The sequence below is a fragment of the Trypanosoma cruzi genome, genomic scaffold (assembly GCF_000209065.1).
Source record: "Trypanosoma cruzi strain CL Brener 1047053516281 genomic scaffold, whole genome shotgun sequence".
In the NCBI taxonomy this organism is placed as follows: Eukaryota; Euglenozoa; class Kinetoplastea; order Trypanosomatida; family Trypanosomatidae; genus Trypanosoma; species Trypanosoma cruzi.
The window spans coordinates 78,273-96,936 of NW_001849484.1; the positions used below are offsets into that span (position 1 = coordinate 78,273).

At 47.4% G+C, this 18,664-nt stretch overlaps 6 protein-coding genes across 6 annotated transcripts, besides 25 other annotated features; all 6 read left to right on the forward strand.

The window, feature by feature from the left end:
• On the forward strand, positions 1–1,201 carry Tc00.1047053503999.10 (squalene monooxygenase, putative; the record flags this gene model as incomplete). The annotated part of the gene is made up of 1 exon (XM_808341.1): positions 1–1,201. A coding segment is annotated over one exon (1,201 nt), but the record flags the coding sequence as incomplete, so codon positions are not given.
• Positions 1–18,664: part of a sequence feature (heterozygous, non-Esmeraldo-like haplotype) that runs on past the window's edge.
• Tc00.1047053503999.20 (MCAK-like kinesin, putative) lies at positions 2,226–4,400 on the forward strand (the record flags this gene model as incomplete). The annotated part of the gene is made up of 1 exon (XM_808342.1): positions 2,226–4,400. The coding sequence occupies one exon, from the start codon at positions 2,226–2,228 to the stop codon at positions 4,398–4,400; it is 2,175 nt and encodes a 724-aa protein (XP_813435.1).
• Positions 4,438–4,527: a sequence feature (GA-rich).
• Positions 4,643–4,702: a microsatellite.
• Positions 4,726–4,780: a sequence feature (GA-rich).
• Positions 5,440–5,513: a sequence feature (CT-rich).
• Positions 5,784–5,824: a microsatellite.
• Positions 5,843–9,985, forward strand: Tc00.1047053503999.30 (hypothetical protein, conserved; the record flags this gene model as incomplete). Its single annotated transcript, XM_808343.1, has 1 exon — positions 5,843–9,985. The coding sequence occupies one exon, from the start codon at positions 5,843–5,845 to the stop codon at positions 9,983–9,985; it is 4,143 nt and encodes a 1,380-aa protein (XP_813436.1).
• Positions 8,557–8,605: a microsatellite.
• Positions 10,597–10,616: a microsatellite.
• Tc00.1047053503999.40 (hypothetical protein, conserved) lies at positions 10,645–12,975 on the forward strand (the record flags this gene model as incomplete). The annotated part of the gene is made up of 1 exon (XM_808344.1): positions 10,645–12,975. The coding sequence occupies one exon, from the start codon at positions 10,645–10,647 to the stop codon at positions 12,973–12,975; it is 2,331 nt and encodes a 776-aa protein (XP_813437.1).
• Positions 13,301–13,470: a sequence feature (T-rich).
• Positions 13,495–13,535: a microsatellite.
• Positions 13,601–13,643: a sequence feature (AT_rich).
• Positions 14,107–14,145: a sequence feature (A-rich).
• Positions 14,180–14,204: a microsatellite.
• Positions 14,349–14,400: a microsatellite.
• Tc00.1047053503999.50 (ubiquitin-conjugating enzyme-like, putative) lies at positions 14,741–15,157 on the forward strand (the record flags this gene model as incomplete). The annotated part of the gene is made up of 1 exon (XM_808345.1): positions 14,741–15,157. One exon carries the CDS (start codon positions 14,741–14,743, stop codon positions 15,155–15,157), a length of 417 nt encoding a protein of 138 aa, XP_813438.1.
• Positions 15,183–15,271: a sequence feature (A-rich).
• Positions 15,443–15,487: a sequence feature (A-rich).
• Positions 15,604–15,623: a microsatellite.
• Positions 15,756–15,782: a microsatellite.
• Positions 15,817–15,854: a microsatellite.
• Positions 15,942–16,013: a sequence feature (T-rich).
• Positions 16,228–16,262: a sequence feature (AT_rich).
• On the forward strand, positions 16,325–17,629 carry Tc00.1047053503999.60 (phosphoprotein phosphatase, putative; the record flags this gene model as incomplete). The annotated part of the gene is made up of 1 exon (XM_808346.1): positions 16,325–17,629. The coding sequence occupies one exon, from the start codon at positions 16,325–16,327 to the stop codon at positions 17,627–17,629; it is 1,305 nt and encodes a 434-aa protein (XP_813439.1).
• Positions 17,943–17,966: a microsatellite.
• Positions 18,321–18,357: a microsatellite.
• Positions 18,357–18,384: a microsatellite.
• Positions 18,497–18,535: a sequence feature (AT_rich).

Here is an 18,664-nt window from a genome sequence, read left to right on the forward strand (position 1 = left end):
GGAGTACTCCATCTCTGAGGACTACAAAGTGCCTGAAACGCCATTCAGGAGAGACGTCTCCGCGCAGTCCCAGTCAACAGAAACAACAACAGCAATCGTGCGGCGCGTGGCAACAGCACCACTTATTATTATGTGTGACGGCGGCTCCTCAAAGTTCAAGTCAAGGTATCAGCACTACACACCTGCACGGGACTACCACTCAAATTTTGTTGGGCTCATTTTGCGTAATGTACAGCTACCCTCTGAAAAATATGGCACGGTATTTCTTGCCAAAACTGGACCTGTTCTGTCCTATCGACTGGATCCAAATGAGTTGCGCATGCTGGTTGATTACAATAAACCAACTTTACCTGATTTGGGGCAACAAAGTAAATGGCTTATTGAAGAAGTGGCACCCGGTCTTCCGGCAGAGATGCGTTCCGAATTTATTCGCGCTGCAAAGGATACAAGTCGCATTCGTTCCATGCCTGTGGCACATTACCCTGCAACATTTCCGTCAATCAGAGGCTATGTGGGCCTGGGAGATCATGCGAATCAGCGTCATCCACTCACTGGTGGTGGTATGACATGTGCATTTAATGATGTACTTCGTTTGGCAAAGAGTCTTGCCGTCATTCCAAGACTGCGGGGCAATGACGTTAATGATATGGCGGAAATTGAGGATCGAATTCAAAAAGCGATATTGCAGTATTCGCAAAAACGCTTCTTACACTGTGGCTCCATCAACATTCTCTCTTGGGCCCTTTATGCTGTGTTCCAGAGTCCCCCTCTGCGTGATGCATGCCTTGATTACTTTATGCTTGGAGGCGACTGTGTGGATGGCCCCATTTCACTGCTCTCTGGAATGGAACTCAGCTCATTAACTCTGCTGTTTCATTACTACCGTGTGATGATCTTTTATCTCCTTAACACGGTTACATGCACTGGTGCGTACAGTTGTCGCGATGAGAAAAAACCCAGTTTCTCCCAAAAATGCTTTAATGCGGCCATTTTCTTGGTGAACCCCTTCCGTCTTGCTGGGGCCCTTCGCATCCTTCTCAGTGCCACTCTGGTGTTTGCACCCTTGGTGTATTACGAATTTGTCTCGCTGTGGATTCTGATGGATCCTACAGGTGTTTTCCCCAACATGGCGAGGAAGATGAAGATTCTGTTGTACCGGGTCCTTTTTGACGGGAAACACCGAAAACCAGTGGGTATATAGGAGGAAGAAGAAGGAGGTGTGCTTCTACCCATGTCTTTGTTAGTACAGGTGCATGGAGAGCTGGGGTGGGTGGGTGGGTGAGAGAAGGGGGTTAGAGGATTAATTTGTCGCACGGGGGTTTCGGAAACAAAATGGGGAGATGAAGGGGGGTGGAGGGGGAGAGGAGAAAGAAATTGGGACATGAGAAGAAGAAAATAACAAGGTTTTTCTGAGGAGAGGGTGGGGCATGTGACGATGTGTTGGCAAGGGGAAGGGCCATACTTTCTGTCGGTTGAAGGCTTACAGCTGCAACGTGGGGGAACTCATCGTGACACACCACGTGAGCCAATGCCCACGGCACAGGGGAGGCGTGCCGTGTACGTATAGTCATGGCGGAAGGTGAAGTGACCCGCCAATTTTAACAGGAGGAATACTGTGGGCATTCCATTTTTTTGATCTTCTTTTTTTTAATTATTTAACGGAAGAAAAAAAAAAAAAAGAAATGTGTGTTTTTTTTTTTTCTCTCTTCCCACCTATATATATTTATATAAAAAGAGGCACTGGAAGAAGAAACAAATAAATAAATGTTGCCTTCTTTTTAAATACTGCATGGGAAAGGGCAGTGAAATTGCCGCCGCTGCGGTGCGTTCATCTCAGGAGGAATCCATAGAGGGAGGGGGAGAGCGTGTATTTGTATTTTTATTTTGTTTGCGTGTTTCACATGTCCAGTGTCACCTATTTTTTCTTGTTTTTTTCTGTAATCATGCATGCGTTTGTTCGGGGTATATCCCAAAAGTTTGTCACGACGGTGAATACACCGACCCCACACGCCTTACAGATTATCATAACACCAGCAGTAAACCAGACGCGAGGAGAGGCGAAGAAAAAGGGGGGTAGAGGAAGTGTGATTGCCCCTTGCGCCCGCAATTACCAAAGATCCTCCACCCGAGGAGAAAAAAAAGGAAAACAAAAAAAAAGAGGGGGAGGGGGGAGGGGAGAAGTGTGAAAATACAGACAAGAGCCACAGGGAAGGAAACAAGCAACAATGGAGCAACAACTGCAGGACCTTCTGGAGCAGGGAGGCCTCTCACACACCATTCAGGGCTTCATCGATGGCGGTGTCACCAGCGTGCAGCAGCTGAAACAGCTCACAATGCAGGACTATCAGTCGGTTGGCGTCATTGTCATGACAGACCGTCGTAAACTCTTTGAGCTCATTCAGTACATGAAAAGGGAGCAGGCTAACACGTCGTCTGCCACTGTCTCTTCTCCCACCGCGGAGATTTCGCGCAAAGCGGATCGTAACTCCCATGCAACACCTTCAACTGCCGCACGAACCACTACGCCATCCCGTCGTAATAGCACACCCTCAGCCGCACAACTTCGGGCGGAGAATGAGAACTCTTCATTATATGAAATCAAACAAACACCCATACTGCGACGGGACCCTATTCGCATGGGCGACGAGATGAATACCTCAACATCAAAAGCAACACCCAGTTCACGTACTGTGAGTCGAACGACGCACGCCTCTCCCATTTCTATTGCTCGCAGAACAGGAGAAGGTGGGGCCTCGAAACGCAAAATGAGTCGAATCACGGTTGTGGTTCGCAAACGTCCACTAAGTAGTTCAGAGTTGAACGAAGGCCTCTACGATGTTTTGGCCACAGACCCAGATAACGAACACGTTATCGCCCTTCTGGAGCCGAAGCAAAAAGTAGATTTAACAAAGTACATTGAGAAACACCGCTTCACGTACGATTTGGTGCTAGACGACAAGCAAAATAATCGTGATGTTTACGAAAAGACATGTAAACCATTGATTGAGACTGTTTTTGAGGGAGGATGTGCCACTTGCTTTGCGTACGGTCAAACAGGCAGTGGAAAAACGTTCACAATGCTTGGAAAAGACGCCCAGGAAGGTGTGTACCTTATGGCTGCAAGGGATTTGTATTCTCGATTAGAATCTGGTATGAGTATTATGGTTTCTTTCTTTGAGATTTATGGGGGCAAGCTTTTTGACTTGCTCAACGAACGTGAAAAGCTTGCGTGTCGAGAAGATAGTCGTGGTGTCATCAATGTTTGTGGTCTGACAGAACACCGTGTCGACGATACAGATCATCTCATGCGGGTTATAGACTATGGAAACTCTATTCGCGCGGCAGGATCGACAGGTATGAATGCGGATTCTTCTCGCTCCCACGCCATTCTTCACATCACTGTACTGAGTGCCAAAAAACGTTTTTTCGGTAGGTTCACGTTTATTGACCTCGCGGGTAGTGAACGAGGTGCGGATACTCTTGACAGCGATCGCACAACTCGGCTGGAGGGGGCGGAAATCAACAAATCCCTGCTTGCATTAAAAGAATGCATCCGGGCTCTTGACCAAAATCACCGTCATATCCCTTTTCGTGGCTCAAAGCTCACAGCTGTACTCCGGGATTGTTTTACAGGAAACAGCCGTACCGTCATGATAGGCAATGTAAGCCCTGCAAGTGGAAGTTGTGAACATACACTGAACACTCTTCGCTACGCAGATCGCGTAAAGGAGCTGAGGAAGGATAAATCGACTCGCATAGCTGCTGAGGAAATCATGATTGGTCAAATGCCGAGTGAAGAAGTGGAGACACTTGGCCTCAGTGGAACCTTTGCCCAGCGACGGGCGCGTGAGAAAAAGGCGGGCACCCGATCTTCAAGTCAGCTCTCACGTGATCTGGGTACACCAAACCTGAAACCAATCGGTGGTGGATTCACTGGCGCTTACCGACCCAAGGCACCTCAACAGCGCCCTCGGAAGCTTACAAAGGACGATGATTATCCCAATTTTTCGGATAGCCTTCGCCCCAGTAAGTTTACCAGCACTGGACCTGTCAAAGGGGCTGGTTATCCCAAGGCAACACCGAAACACAGCCGCGTTGGTAGTGAGGTGTCGATACGTGATGCTAGTCCGTATGAAATAGGTTTGTTTGAGAGTGCCGACTCCTTAGACGATGATGAAGATAACGTGATTTTGGGTCACCGCCGTCACATTGATGCCATGATGGAACTTCTAAAGCAGGAGATGACGGAGTTAAATGGGGTTGAGATGCCAGGCGCATCCATTGAGAAGTACTGTAGAAATGTTGACAGTATATTGACAAGCCAAGCAAAGAACATTGAGGGTGTTAGAAGTATGATCAGACAATTAATGAGGCATGTAGAGGCTCGTCAGAGACGCTAGTTTAGTGAGACAGAATAGAGCAGGTGATTGAGTGTGTGGAAGAGCGAGAAGGGAGTGAGAAGAACGAAAAAAGTAGAGTGTGGGAGAGAGAGGGAGAGAGGGAGAGGAAGGGAAGGGAAGGAGGAGAAAAGAATCTTTTTTTGAGGGGCAATCACTTTCCTACTTGTATGCGTCGTGCTTTTCCCTCTCTTTTCTTTCTTTTCTTTTTTTCTTACTTTTGATTGGAAAAAAAAAAAAGAGGAATTCTTACCATTATTACGAATATTAATACCATTAATATTATTATTACTATTATTTTTATTTTTCGTTCCACTAGAAGGGCGGGAGGAAGAGAGGATAAAAGAAATAAAGAAAAGAAAAAAAGAAGCGAAACTAAAAAATCCATGGGAGCAGAAGAAAGGTCTCAGCGGTTTTGAATTGCGCGAATTGCAGTCAAGAAAGAGGAGAGAGAGATAAGAGGGAAAGACAGAGGAGGTTCCGTTTAAGGGGGGTGACAAAAGGGGCGACGTCCGCTCGCCTGACTTGTTGTTTTTGTTCTTTTTTGGGGGGGGGAGGGGGATTTCTGGGAGAGAACACCTGCTGTTGTTGCTGTTGACGCAGATTGTGTGTGTGTGTTTATGCAGAGAAACGAAGAAAGAGGGCCCCGCACTTCTTTTTTTCTGGTGGAGAGGGCGGGTGGGTGTGACACCTCCGCCCCGACTGCTGCGTGAAGCCACAACCGGGGGGATGCTGGTGATGGCATGTGAGGCATTGGCAAAGAAGTCGATTGTTCTTTAAAAATATATATGTAATAATTTCTTTTTCATCGTCGAGCAATGCCATTCCTTTTTCTTTTTTTTTTTTTATTTCTTTTGCTAGCCCACTTTTACTGATTGAATACAGAAATCGTTTGCCCCATCCAACCATGCCGGACGTCCGAGAGTGACCGTTGACGGTGAGATGGTCATAGCAACCATCCGTGATGTAATGGGAGGTAACACTGTCCCACGAAAGTTCGGGTTACACACCCGCCAGCTGCAAAGACCTGATTTTTTTGTCACTTCCTCTTTTTCTTGCCTTTTTTTTTAATTCTTCTTTTCTCCGTCTGCCCTTTTTCCTTTTTTTTTTTCTCCTCACTCCCTCTCTGTCTGTCTGTCTGTGTATTTGTGTGTTTGCTCTCGTTTATTGACTTTATCCTTCTTGTTCTTGTTGTTGTTGCCATCGTCCCCGTCTTTTCTTGTGTGCTGCTTCTGATGAATTGTTCCCGTTTCTTCTTCCTCTTTTTACCACCCAAACGCAGCTCGGCCGGCTCTTTTTTTATTGTTGTTGTTTTTGTTGGTTTTCGGCTGTGAGTCCAAAATAAGGAAAAAAGAAAGAAACGAAAAGAAGAAGAGGGGGGTAACGAAAAGAAAAAAAAAAGGAGAAAAAATAAAAACAAAAAAAAAGGAAGTCTGTTGGACACAATGCGAGTTTGGCGGGTTTCTGGAAGAGCTCTGCGACGGTGTGTGGGGCTCCGCTGCGTCTCGTCATCCCCATTCCCGTTGCCACCACCAGCGACGACGGTGCGGTCGAAAGGGTACGGCCCGACAAAAGATCTTCTGAAAGGGGTGGATATCTCGAAACGACTCGTTGTGGAAACGGAATTGCATCCGGCGGATGCGGAGTTGCAGCGGCGCGTTCTTTCGCTCTCGGCTGCCGACGTGAGCGTCCGCACCCCGCTAGAGGGCGAGGTTAACTTTGTGGACAGCGGAGCGATACCACAACAAGAGGAGATCGTCTCAATTTCGTCCGAGCAGTTGGCCTCCGTCGCTACCGTGATTGTGGAACAGGTAAAGGAGAAACTGGAGCTGAGCAGCTACACCTCCGAGGCGGCTCAAGATGCCCGCTCGAGTGGTGTCGTGAACGCTGTCGCTGACTGCCTTCGACAGGAGATGGAACGTCTCTCCGCCACTTTACAGACACAAGAAGTGTCATTTTCCCGTATGTTGGGCGAAAATTCGGATGTTATTTGTGCAAGAATTGCTAGTGTGATTCAGAAGGAACGTTCACTGGCCGCAGCGAATTTGAGGAAGACGGAGACCAAGCATCTCTCCTCTTTCACACAGGAGGTCACATCCGCCGTGGCAAATTTGGAGACGTCATTGAAGAAAACCCTGGGGGAAACAATTGCCGCGAAGAATAAGAAGATGGAGCCTATTTTTGAAGATGTGTGCCTGCATGTTGTTGGAGCTATTGAGCAGGCGTCACGCACGCAGCAGGAGCAACTTGCTATCTCCCTCCAAGATGTACTGGAACGAACCGTCATATCCGCCGTTTCACCAGACAAATCCTTAAATCTCGAAGCGATTCAAGGTATTGTGCAGCATGCCATGGAAAGAGTCGTTGAGGGGACGCAGAACAAGGTGCAAGAGTTACTGAAGGATATAAGAAAACATTTTAAAAAGTCTACAATCTCTGTTGGCGATGCATCTGACGAGAAGCAGTTAGAGCTGGAAGGGTTGTTGAATTCATACGGAGAGCGACTAGAGGAATTGCGTGAGTCGACAGCCGGGCTTACCGACGTGAAGGAGCTGCTGATGGAGGTTCACAGTCTCCAGCAGACGAACGAGGTGGCCGTCCAGGAGGTACGGGACAGCATAAAGCGACTAAAAAAGGATTTGATGGGCGTACTTCGTGGTGCGACTTCTCCTCCTGTCGTTGAGGCAGTGGCAGAGGACAAGAATGGGATGTTTGCAGAGTACTGCGACAAGCTGGCCGACGTGGCGGACCGAGTGACATCAACGGTCGAGCAGCAGCTGAAAAAGCAATCTTTGGACGTGAAGGAATTACTGACACAAGTACGGACCCTCGAAAAAACGTTTGGGGAAACCAAAAAGTCTGCCTTGGTTTCTATACCTTCCATGCAGGAACTTGATGATGACCGCATGGTTACTCTGGCGCAGAGCATCAGCGATAGCATTCTTGCTTCTTTGCCGCCACGCGAAGCCCTGCCGAAACCGGCGCCAGCATTCACAAAGGAGGATTTGGTGGAGGCTGTGTCGGCAGTCCTCGGCCCAAAGCTAGACGAGTTAGCCGCGGCGGTGGCAAAGATGGAAACTCCGCGTCCCTCTACGGTTACCGTCTCCGACGTGGATGAGGGCACAACGGGATTAGGTGAACAGCAGCTTATCACGCTTGCCCAGACGATTGCCGAGAGTGTGCGAGATGTCGTGCAAGATGTGGTCCCCGCCAAGGAGTTGATGGAGTCGCTGACCTCAAGGGAAAACGATGCGGCCCTAATGGCACGCCTGGAGAGTTTAAAAGAAACCATCATTGCAACCGTGCAAGAGGAGATGGGACGCACGCACGAGGTCGATCTCACACCTTTCCAGAATTATCTGGACCAGGTCCTCGCTGGGGTGCAAGAAGCAATAAGTAAGCAGCAGGAGGCAACGCAAGTTAAAGTTGAGAGTGTGGTCGAAACTCTGCTTGGGCAGCTGCAAAAACAGCAAAAGTTGCTTGTTGAAGAGGAACGGGCTCGCCAACGGTCAAGTGACGACGACGCAAGACCCCCCATATTTACAGCCGAGGAACTTGCAACGCTCAACAATCGCCTTTTGGGAGAGATCAATGAAATGTTGACCAGCAACTCCACTTCATTGCTTTCATCACTTGAAGCGGTGCAGCGGGAGGTTCGTGCCACAGCCGATCGTCTGCCGGAAAATTTTGAGACACGATTATCTTCCGTGGAAAACTCCATACATGAGTCTTATGCAGCAGGGAAAGATCACAATGCCAGCGTAAAAACAGCTTTGAAGGACATCCAGGCAGGCGTTGAAACCATTAAAGGGGGTAATGATGCGGCTGTGCAAGTTCTTACGTCCATCAACAAGGCGGTGTCTGATTTGGCACAATCAAGTACTGCATCTGTCGATGGGATCAAGGAACAGTTAAGCGCCACGGAGAATAGGACAGAGGCTTTGTACACAAAGATGACTTCTGATCTCTCGCACCACTTCAGTCAGCTTCAAACGGAGGTGCAAGACGGAAGACGACGGATTGAAGAGCTTATTTCCTCTCAAGTGGAGTACAAGGGCGTGTCGACATCCGTGGAGGCAATGCGGTTGAAACTGGAAGAAGTGAGTCGATTGCTGGAGAACATGAAAACTTCAGTCTTCAACTCACCGCCGTCGGAGCCACAACATCGACCACCACCACCACAAGAACAGCAGCAGCAACAACAACAAACTGTGAGTGGAGAATTCATTGAGTCGCAGCTTAAAAACCTTTCCGTGGTCACGCAGGAGATTCTTTCGGAAGTTCAGAAGTATCGTTCCGCCCAGGAGGCCCCAGCTCCTGCCGATGCGACTTCTACCAAAGAGAATTTGGAGGCAATGGAGGTTCGACTTAACGAGCGACTGCAGGGGCTTTACAGTAAACTTAATGAAATGACTCAGGCTGATGCTGACGCAGCTGCTGTGGAGCTTCCTTCAGAAGAGGTGCCTTCGAATCAGGGCTCCGTATCGGAAGACGTCAGTCAACACTTAAAGAATGTAGACATTCTTATCAAACATCTGCAGACGTCCCGAAGCGCTCAGGTGAAGCAAATGAGGGAGAAATTGATTGTCCTTCGCTCATTTCTTGCGACGGGAGGTCTCAATAGAGAGGAGGGGAGTACAATAAAGACAATTCTTGGTGCACTGGATGCGCACAGGCTGAAGCTTAGAGAAGAGGCGGCTGGTGCAGAGGCAGCATTGGTCAAGGATGTCAACGATGCCCTCCAGCAAACTTTAGAGCGTCTTTTTTCATCAAGTGAGCAGACCGTTGCTGAATCAACAAAGCATCAGCTGCAGCAGCTTCAAAGTGACCTTGATGCCAAGAGTGAAAGAATCGAGACGCAGCAACGGCATGTTGCGTCTCAGTTAAATGATAGATTAAACAATTTAGAGAAATTACAGGAGGGCCACACTGTGGTGCTTACCAAAGAAATTCAAAATGGGCATAAAGAGTGGCGTGATGTGCTTAATCTGGCCATAAAGCAGGAGATGCCAACAGCTCTTCAAGGTGTTATTGTGGAAGCCTGTACAGAGCCGCTGCGTTCTGTACGAGATAAGTTGGATAAACGCGACACCCGAGAAGAGCAGAGGGCTGCAACATTACTCTCGAGGGTCCAGGAGGTGTCGCGGGATGTTTCCAAATTGGGTGGCCTCGGTGCGGAAATGCAGGCAGCAGTGAGCAGAAGCTCAGCGACCATTATAGAAGAGATTCTGCGCAAACAAGAAGGGCTTGCGGAGCGCTTCGAAGGACATGTGTCGACGATGGTACGAAAGGAATTTTCCAATGTATCTTCACATATTGTTACGGGCACTCCTTTTTCCACAACAATGGTAACAGCCTCGACGCCGCTCTCGTTGTGGTGGCTATGCGTGTTGTCATTTGTTGTTTTTGCCACCATCATAGCATGTGCCTACTTTATCTTTGCCGCCTTTTTGGTTGCTTTTGTTCCTGTGCCGCCGCCGGAGGGATTTCTTGCAAATGCTGGTATTAAGCCCGTGGGACAGGATGATACGGCTGATTTGCCCAAGAAATTTTCATCCTCTCGCGTGGTGGATCAGGTAATGGAATAGCCACTACCGTGCATAGAGTTTTTTGTTGTTGTTGTTGCTCCTCCTTTGCCGTATTTGTGTGACTGTTTGTGTGTATCGGTGAGTTACACTTCCCTCCAACAATACACATTGATATTTACATACATCTTTTTCCCTCGCCTCGCGGCGCGTGAGCATATGTGCGTCTCCCTGTAGTGTTTATTCTGGAGTATGGCTTACCAGCACTCGATCTTGACCCTCTTTTCTGTTTGTTTGCGGTCTTTCACTCCCTTTTTTTTTTCTTTTTTTCTTTTGATCTCCGGGTTTATCACAACGCAAAACCAAAAAAGAAAGAAAAGGGGGGAAATAGTTCTGTTTTTTTTTCTTTTTGCCCGTCACTGTGCTTCACTGTTCGGGTGCGTAACGAAGCAAAAAAGAAAAGAAAAGTAATAAACCGCGACCTGGTAAGGGGGGAGGGGAGTTACGTGCCTTTCCCCCTTCATTGCTGTTGTTGTTGTTTTTAGTATACGATTTCCTTCATTTGACCTCTGGCCGGCAAGGAAGGAAAGGGGCGTGCGGATTCTGGCGCTTTGACATCAATTGAAGTGGAGGGGAGGGGTATCGTCGGGCTTTTGTTTGTTTTTCTTTTTCTCCACACACACACACACACACATCACGGCTGCACGAACGATAAGGGACACATGTCGGACATTCCAATACCGCGACCCGTTCGGAGTCATTCTTCCTCACGAAGCGTAACCGTCTCTGCATCGCGTAAAAGTAAACCAAAGAATGCACCATTTAAGTTCCTGCGCAAGGATGAAGGACGGCTCTCTTACACGTGCCAACCAGACTCACCGATGTCAGCGAACAACCAGAATCATTATGCCGCCCACCGTGACAGTCCATCAAGCGAACGACGGGGGTCCCGATCGCTGCGAGAGGCCATTGCCAATGACATGCGCAGGGGAAAGAACCACGACCCCTTTGCAGAAGTTGTCATCGCTGTACCAAAGCGCACGCCGCCGCCCAATCCCGCTGCGCGCGAAGAGGCGCAAGATTTTCTTGAACTCTCTCTTCAGGAGCGTGGGCTTTCACAGCCTCAACAACAGCCGCAGCGGCAACAGCAAGAACAAGTAGAAAAGAAACCTGAGCGGGATATAGATGAGGATTTGGATTCAAATGAAGCATTTTTGGCCACAGCGAGGCCGCGGCAACGGTCACGTGGCTCCGATGATCCGGACAGGTCGACGGAAGTAGTAGGGCAGCGGTTGAACACGAACCAAAGCCACTCCACACCGCGACGGGAGGAGGAATATGAGGACATAAAATGGCGGCGTCCAGTCCAGCGGCAGTATCGAGGCGAGGATAAAGTGCAAGATAACGGGGGTACGCGTAACCCCCCTTTGCGTCGTTATTTGGATCCCATGGGTCAAGAAGATGACTATCCGCGAAGCGCTCGGAACTATTTTTTGCGTCCACAACTTCAAGGTTATCGTCCCACACGTGAGGAAGATAATTTAGTAGAGCAACTTGAAGAAGAGCTACATGCAGTTCAAGAAGAGCGAGGACGATATCATCAGCTTAAAATGCAGTTAGATCGCGATAGAAAGCGCTTTGAAGAATACCGCAACGGGATTGAGCGCGAGATTGAAGAGGAGCGTGCGGAGTTGAATGCTGCACGGGCATCAGAGAATTGGCAGGCCAAAAAGGATGTCAAGGTGGTAGAAGAACGGTACAGATCTACACTAGAGCTCCTGAAGAACGAAAGGGAGTCCAACAAAAAGCTTTCACAGGAAAATGAACTTCTACGGCAACAGCTGGAAGGAATGACAACCCACATGCGGGAAACACAGAAGCTACAAAAGGCGGAGACCAGTCGTTTGCGACGCGAGATTGAGTCCTTGACACGGCGCAACGAAGAGTTGCTAGAAATGACAAGAGAGCAGCAGATTGCCGCGCTCGAGAACAGCTCGAAAATAAATTCGCCAGCGCCAGCCTTGCAGATTACATCAAACGCTTGGCGTCCAAATGTAGTCAGCAGTGTTAGTACTCAAAGAAGCTGCGAAGAAGTCCTTGACTTTCCGGAATTTCGCTCGACGGTTGGGAGTAGCATGCAACAACAACAAAGCAACGACATTCTCTGGGAAGCGAAGCAAAGGCGCATGGCAGCTGAAAAGGAGCGGAAGCGTCTTGAGGCTGAAGAGAAGGAGCGGAGACGTCTTGAGGCTGAAGAGAAGGAGCGGAGACGTCTTGAGGCTGAAGAGAAGGAGCGGAGACGTCTTGAGGCTGAAGAGAAGGAGCGGAGACGTCTTGAGGCTGAAGAGAAGGAGCGGAAGCGCCTTGAGGCTGAAGAGAAGGAGCGGAAGCGCCTTGAGGCTGAAGAGAAGGAGCAGCGAAAAGAACAGCAACATGCACGGGGAGAGGAGGGAGTGACTGGGGGCAAGTCGCAGGAGTTACGCAGCCAGCGACGAGTATCCGGCCATCCAATCAACACCCCCCGCGCACAAAATGCATCCAGAGGCAACGTGTCTCGGCTGCAGGCTTCGTCAGTGAGTTCTGCTGTTTCCATTTCGCGCAAACCTCGCCGAACACCAACGGCGGAAGAACTTGTAGCAGACGACGAGCCAACACCTGCCGAGGATTTCCCAAATGACGCCGTTGTGTCACAAACGGCTCTGGGAGAAAATCCGAACAAGCGCGAGTTGCTGTACCGTAGCGGAAAGCGGGAGATTCACTACGTAAACGGTACGCGGAAAGTTATCCTTCCCTCTGGTCATGTGGTTCTGTACTTCACCAACGGGGACATAAAGCGTACGTTCCCATCGGGAAAGAGCACTTACTGGTACGCCGTCGCGCAAACAACACATACCCAACACGCTGACGGTGTGCAGGTTTTTGAGTTTCACTCCTCTGGTCAGATTGAAAGACACCTTCCAGATGGAAAGAAGGAGATTCTCTACCCCGACGGTATCTACAAGGTTGTCTTTCCCGACGGACGTGATGAGACAATATTCCCCGACGAAGTGTGATTTCTGCGTTTATTGCGCTGACCTCCTTTGTTTTTCTCCTTTTTTTTTTCTCTCACTCTCTTTCCTGGGCATTTTTCCGCTGAATATTGTTTTGCCATCTTGCATGGATGCCGTTGCTGCTTCGGTGGCGGCTATTTTGGGACGACGCGAAAGGGGTGGGAGGGGGATCCACGTCACATCATCGTTTTATGAGGGGTCTTTTCTTTCAAAAAGTTACCGTCGGAAGCCAATTGCAATGTGACTGCAGCTTTTGCGAGGAAGCGGTAGGAGTCTTTGTGCGTGTGTGGGAAAGAAGGAGAAGGTGTGAGCGGCTTCTTGCATGAAATTTATGTTTCGTCTGATTTTTGTACTTTTCTTACCTTTGTCGTCGTTTTGTTTTTCTTTTTTTTTTTTTGTATGTGTGCGTGTTTTTGTTCTTTCTTGATTGTTTCCTGCTCTTTAATCTCACCACCCGTATTTATTTTATTTTATTTATTATTGTTATTATTATTTGTAGCGTTTTCCCCCGCTGGTATTTGGGGCGGTGGTGGCGATGGTGGTGGTGGTGGTGGTGGTGGTGGGAACATGAGAAACGGGGGGAAGGCGAAGGCGAAGAGAAGGAGTGGGGAAATGCAGTCGGTCGTAGAAAATTTAAAAAAAAAAAATTATATTTATTTATATATTAAAAAGAGAAGGCATAAGCAGGGAATAAAGTGGTGATTAGACTTGGGCCATCAAAACAAAAGCGATGGAAGGAGGACAACAACAACTAGAAAATTTGGGGGTGGGAAAAGGAGGAGGGAACGAGAGAAGAAAGGAGAGAAAAGGAGGCAAACAACTGCAGCAAGAGGATGATGATGCGTTCTTCTTTTTGAGTATATTTTTATGTGTTTATTTAATATACGAACATCGGCGTTTGTTGTTGTTTTTGTTGTTATTATTCGATTGTGTGGGTGGGTGGGTGTGATGCTACTCGCCCCGCGCTGCGTGACTACACGTGGTTTATGCAAAGATGGAGAAGTTGTGGCACAATTCTGCAGTTTGCCGATATGACAGATGGCTACAGAATTATCACGTTTGATTGTTTGTTTGTTTACGGTTATGGGTGCTGCATTTCTCTGTCAATTCCTCTTTTTCTGCGGGAAGAGAGAGAAAACAAAAAAAAAAGGGTAAAAAAAAAAAAAAAAAGAAGAGGCACACATGGGTGTACATTACTATTGGGTAGATACATATACATATACATATATATACATGTGGTTTTACCCGTCTTGCCTGTGCGGTGTGTTTATTGTGCCCAACACATATTTGATTTCGCCCTGGATGCATTCTTTCACTGAATGAATGACTTTTCTCTATCACATCACTTACTGTTGCGTGTCCTCAACTCTCCTCTCTTTCTCTTTTTTTTTTTCCTTTTTTTTTTTCTTTTTTTTTTTTTTGTCTTTTCATTGTTGTCTTTCTTTGCTGCTATTAATGTTACGCATTGATGAGTCAAAACTACCCTTGTGAGCCTTATTAACAAATCGGTGCGTGCATTCAAACCTGTTTCTGCACACTTACCCACAAACACAGACACACATACAGATGTATATATATATATATCCGCTGTTTGTTTGTTTTTCTTGTCTTTTCTAACATTTTTGTTTTTTCTTCATGCCGGTGCGTGTTGCGCTCTGAGGTCCTTTTCTCTCTCTCTCTCTCTCTATTTGGAAGGAAGAGCAAAATCAGGGAAACACGGAGAAGGCAAGTAAAGTAACATTTAAAGACACACAAACAATACGCAACGATGGTGGAGGTGCCGCGCAATTTCCGTCTGCTGGAGGAACTTGAGGCGGGTGAAAAAGGGACAGGGTCGAACCAGAACGTGTCGGTCGGCATTAGCGGCACGGACGACATTTATCTCCATCACTGGAACGGGACCATCGTTGGACCGGCCGGCACAACGTTTGAGAATCGCATTCTTTCCCTAGAGATCTTCTGCGATGAAGACTACCCGAACAGGCCGCCGCACATCAAATTTGTCAGCCGCGTGAATCTGCCGTGCGTGAATGCAGACGGCACGGTCGACAAGACGAAGTTCCACATTTTTAAGAACTGGGAGCGCCGCTACACGATGGAGAACTGTCTTGCCGAGTTGCGGCGCGAGATGGCGCAGCCGGCAAACAAGAAACTCCCGCAGCCGGAGGAGGGCTCAAAGTACTAAAACGGGAGAGGCGGGCCAGACGAACAAACAAAATAAAAAAAAACGAACAAAAAAACAAAAAAAAAACAAAAGAAAAACAACAACAACAGTGAAAGAAGGAAAAAAAAAAAAAAACAAGGGCAAAACGATGAACAGAAAAGATGTGTGATTGGCACAGCGGAGGGTGGGAGGGAGGGACGATGAGAAGAAGAAGCGGCAGAATCGGGAGCGAACGCAACAGACGCCCAAAACACAAACATTCCGAGAAGACGATCCGTGAGCGCGAAGCGTGTGCGGTGCGCGGCCAAAACAAAAAAAAAAACAAAAGAAAAAAAAAAACAAATGCAAAAAAGGGGGAGAGAGGGGGTGGGAATGTGAGGAGCGAATCAGGGAGCGCACACATGCACGATCGCGGTGTAGGAGGCGTACCGCGAGACCAAAGCGAAGGAAATTGAGAGGAAAAAAAGACACACACACACACACACACCGAGAGGTGGCGGCCAGCCGTCAGTTAAAAGGCAACATACAGAGACACACGTTGAAAGAAAAAAGAAAAAGAAAAAATGAGTGAAGGAAAAGAAAAAATTGGTAAGAGAGGCACCCAAAATGAATGAAATTGTTTTTTTTTTTTTTTTTTGCTTTTTTTAAGGCTTCTCACCACCGCTACAATCTTTTACCTCTTTTTATTTCTTTTTTTTTTTATTTTCTTTTTTTTTTTACGCCGACTTTGTTGTTGCTGTGGTTCCCTGTTACTGGTGCTTTCCCTCTGACACGTGTGCACTTTTTGCGGCCTATCACTTCTGTCTTCTTTTATGTTTTTCTCTTTTTTTTTCTTTTTTTTTTTTCTGCAGTTTTTGTGTTTGTGTTTTTTTTTTTTCTCCGTTGCTTCACCGCTTGGAGTTTCCTCCTTTTTTCCTTTTTCTCTCTCTCTCTCTCTGCTTGTTGATTGTGTGTCTCTGCTGGATTTAGAAGGGCAGGAGGAGGAGACGCCACCAGGAGCGAAACAAAAAAAAAAAAAAAGATTTGAAACATAAGAAGAGTATAACTTTGAAACATAGAAACTAAAGAAAGAAAAGGAGGAAAAACAAAAGTATTAATTATTAGTTTTCTTTTTTTTTTTTTTTTTGTGTGTGTGTGTCTGCTTGTGTCTCTAGGGGGACGGGGAGGGCTAGAAGGATTGCGTGTGAAATGGAGGGACTGCCGGAATGCCAGAGCGTTGTCGCCTTCGCCCTTGACGAAAACGGGGAGGAAAGGCACACCGACGACCCGGACAAGGCGACACAGGGGAATGGAAAGAAGGAATTGGGCCGTTTGATGAGCGATGGGAGTCCCCTCGGAACCTCCTCTGCTGGAACACTTTCGCCGCGTTCTTTGCTTTTTTCTGCACCTCCGCGAAAAGGCATTTTTTTGGAACTTATTGATAGTATTCTGCGCTCCGGCACGTCATCACCCGTGTCACAAGCCGCGAATAAACCCATGGACGATGGAAGGCCTCTTTCGGCCGATGTCGAAGCGCGACGGTTCTTCACCACAGAGGTGGTGGACCAGCTTTGCGATGAAGTTAGAGCCGTCTTGGAGATGGAAAAGACATTGTTAAATCTCCAATTAAAGGAAAAGGAGACACTTGTGGTCGCGGGCGATATTCATGGTGATCTCAATGCGCTTCTCTCCCATATTTTACCGGAGCAATCCGATAAGCAGCTAAATGTAGATGGATTGGACCGTAAATTTCTTTTTCTAGGGGATTATGTGGATCGGGGGCCGTGCGGGGTGGAGGTGGTCTTGCTGCTATTTGCACTGAAGGTGGAGTACCCGCAACTTATTCATATCCTGCGAGGGAATCACGAGGAGCCACAAACATCTCGTATATATGGTTTTTATAGTGAGGTGAATCTGAAATTTGGTTGTGATGCTCCATGGGTACGTTTCAATGAAGTGTTCTGTTATTTGCCTCTTGCCGCAGTGGTCACGACACCGAGAATACGTTTTTTTGCCACGCACGGAGGTCTTTCTCCACCTCTTTCAGAGGCATTTGACATTGTAAACACAATTGAACGAATAGACTACGGCAGTGTACTCGACAACGTCCTTAGCGAGGTTGTGGATGGTCTTTTGTGGTCCGATCCCACAGAAGTGATACCGTACTTTGAAAGAAATGTGCGCGGATGTGGCTACATGTTCGGTATAAGGGCTACTCAGGAATTTTGCCAAGTGAACCACTTTGACTTCATTTGCAGAGCTCACCAGGTTGTTTCGCAGGGATATAACTGGAGTCACGAAAAAAAGGTGCTCACACTTTTCTCAGTGCCAAACTACTGCGGGTTTAACAACAATTTGGGGGCCATTATGATAATGCACGTATCTGGGGCCGGAAAAGAAGAAGAAGAAGAGCCGCGATTTAAGCAATTTAAATCAGCCGTGGAATCTGGTGCGTGCTCACCACAGACACCAAAGCCATGCGGGGAGTTTGTGTTTGCAGCGTTTATGGAATAAGAATGCGGGATCTCACTTTCTTTACTGTTATTGTTGCATTGGAGTGAGTGGAATAGAGGGGGGGAGAGGGAAAGGCGTGTGTGTATTTTTGTGTGTTTGCGTGTTTTCGCACTTCTTTTTTTTTTCCATCCTGTTACTGTTTTTGGACGCTTTTTTCATTCTTTTTTTCTTTTCTTCTTTTGGTTGCTTTGTTTCTGAGGTGATGGGGCGGGGGGCGTATAAAGTGTACAGCAAGCAATGGACTGTGAGAAGAAGAAGAGAAATGTGTGTGTTTTTGTGTTTGTGTCTGGCGAGGTGTTTGTTTGCCGTGAAAAGAGAGAGAGAGAGAGAAAGAGAGGGGGGGTTGCGAGGGCCCATGCAGTTTGCTCCTGCCACCTACTTTTAGTTTATTATTTTTATTACTTTTTTTTCTTCTTTTTGCGTATATGTGAACTGCGTACTACGATTACATGTCTCATCTGCCCTCCCCGTATGTGCCTGGAGGCAACTGTAAGCGACTGCGTCTCTCGTGATACTCCGATATGAAACAAATACATATTTCTTGTGCCGCTCTACGCTTTGGGCCGTTTGCTTCCGCCAGGGCGTATGGGGAACATGTCACAAGGAATGATGCATCTCAGGACGATAATTCCATGTTAATTTTGTTTTGGGGGGGGCTTACAGCAACTCCCTTTACATATATCCTTTTGTTTCTCTCTCTCTCTCTCTCTCTCTCTCTCTCTCTCTCTGTGTGTGTGTGTGTGTGTGTGTGTGTGCAGTTATGATTTATATTCAAATAAAGGGCATACATGGACAGTGGCACTGTTGTCATTGTGGTACGTGTGAGGGAAACGGGTTCCTCGGGCTTTCTGCAGTTGGTGTTGCAGCAAATAAATAAATTTAGATATATTTATATATTTATTTAATGGTGCCCTTGTTTGTGGTGAACAGAATACTGAAAACAACAAGGAAATGAAGCTTCAGGAGGGGGAAGGAAGGGTGGGTGAGATCAGTTAATGTGTGGGGAAGCCTCCATCACACATGGATGGCTTTGGC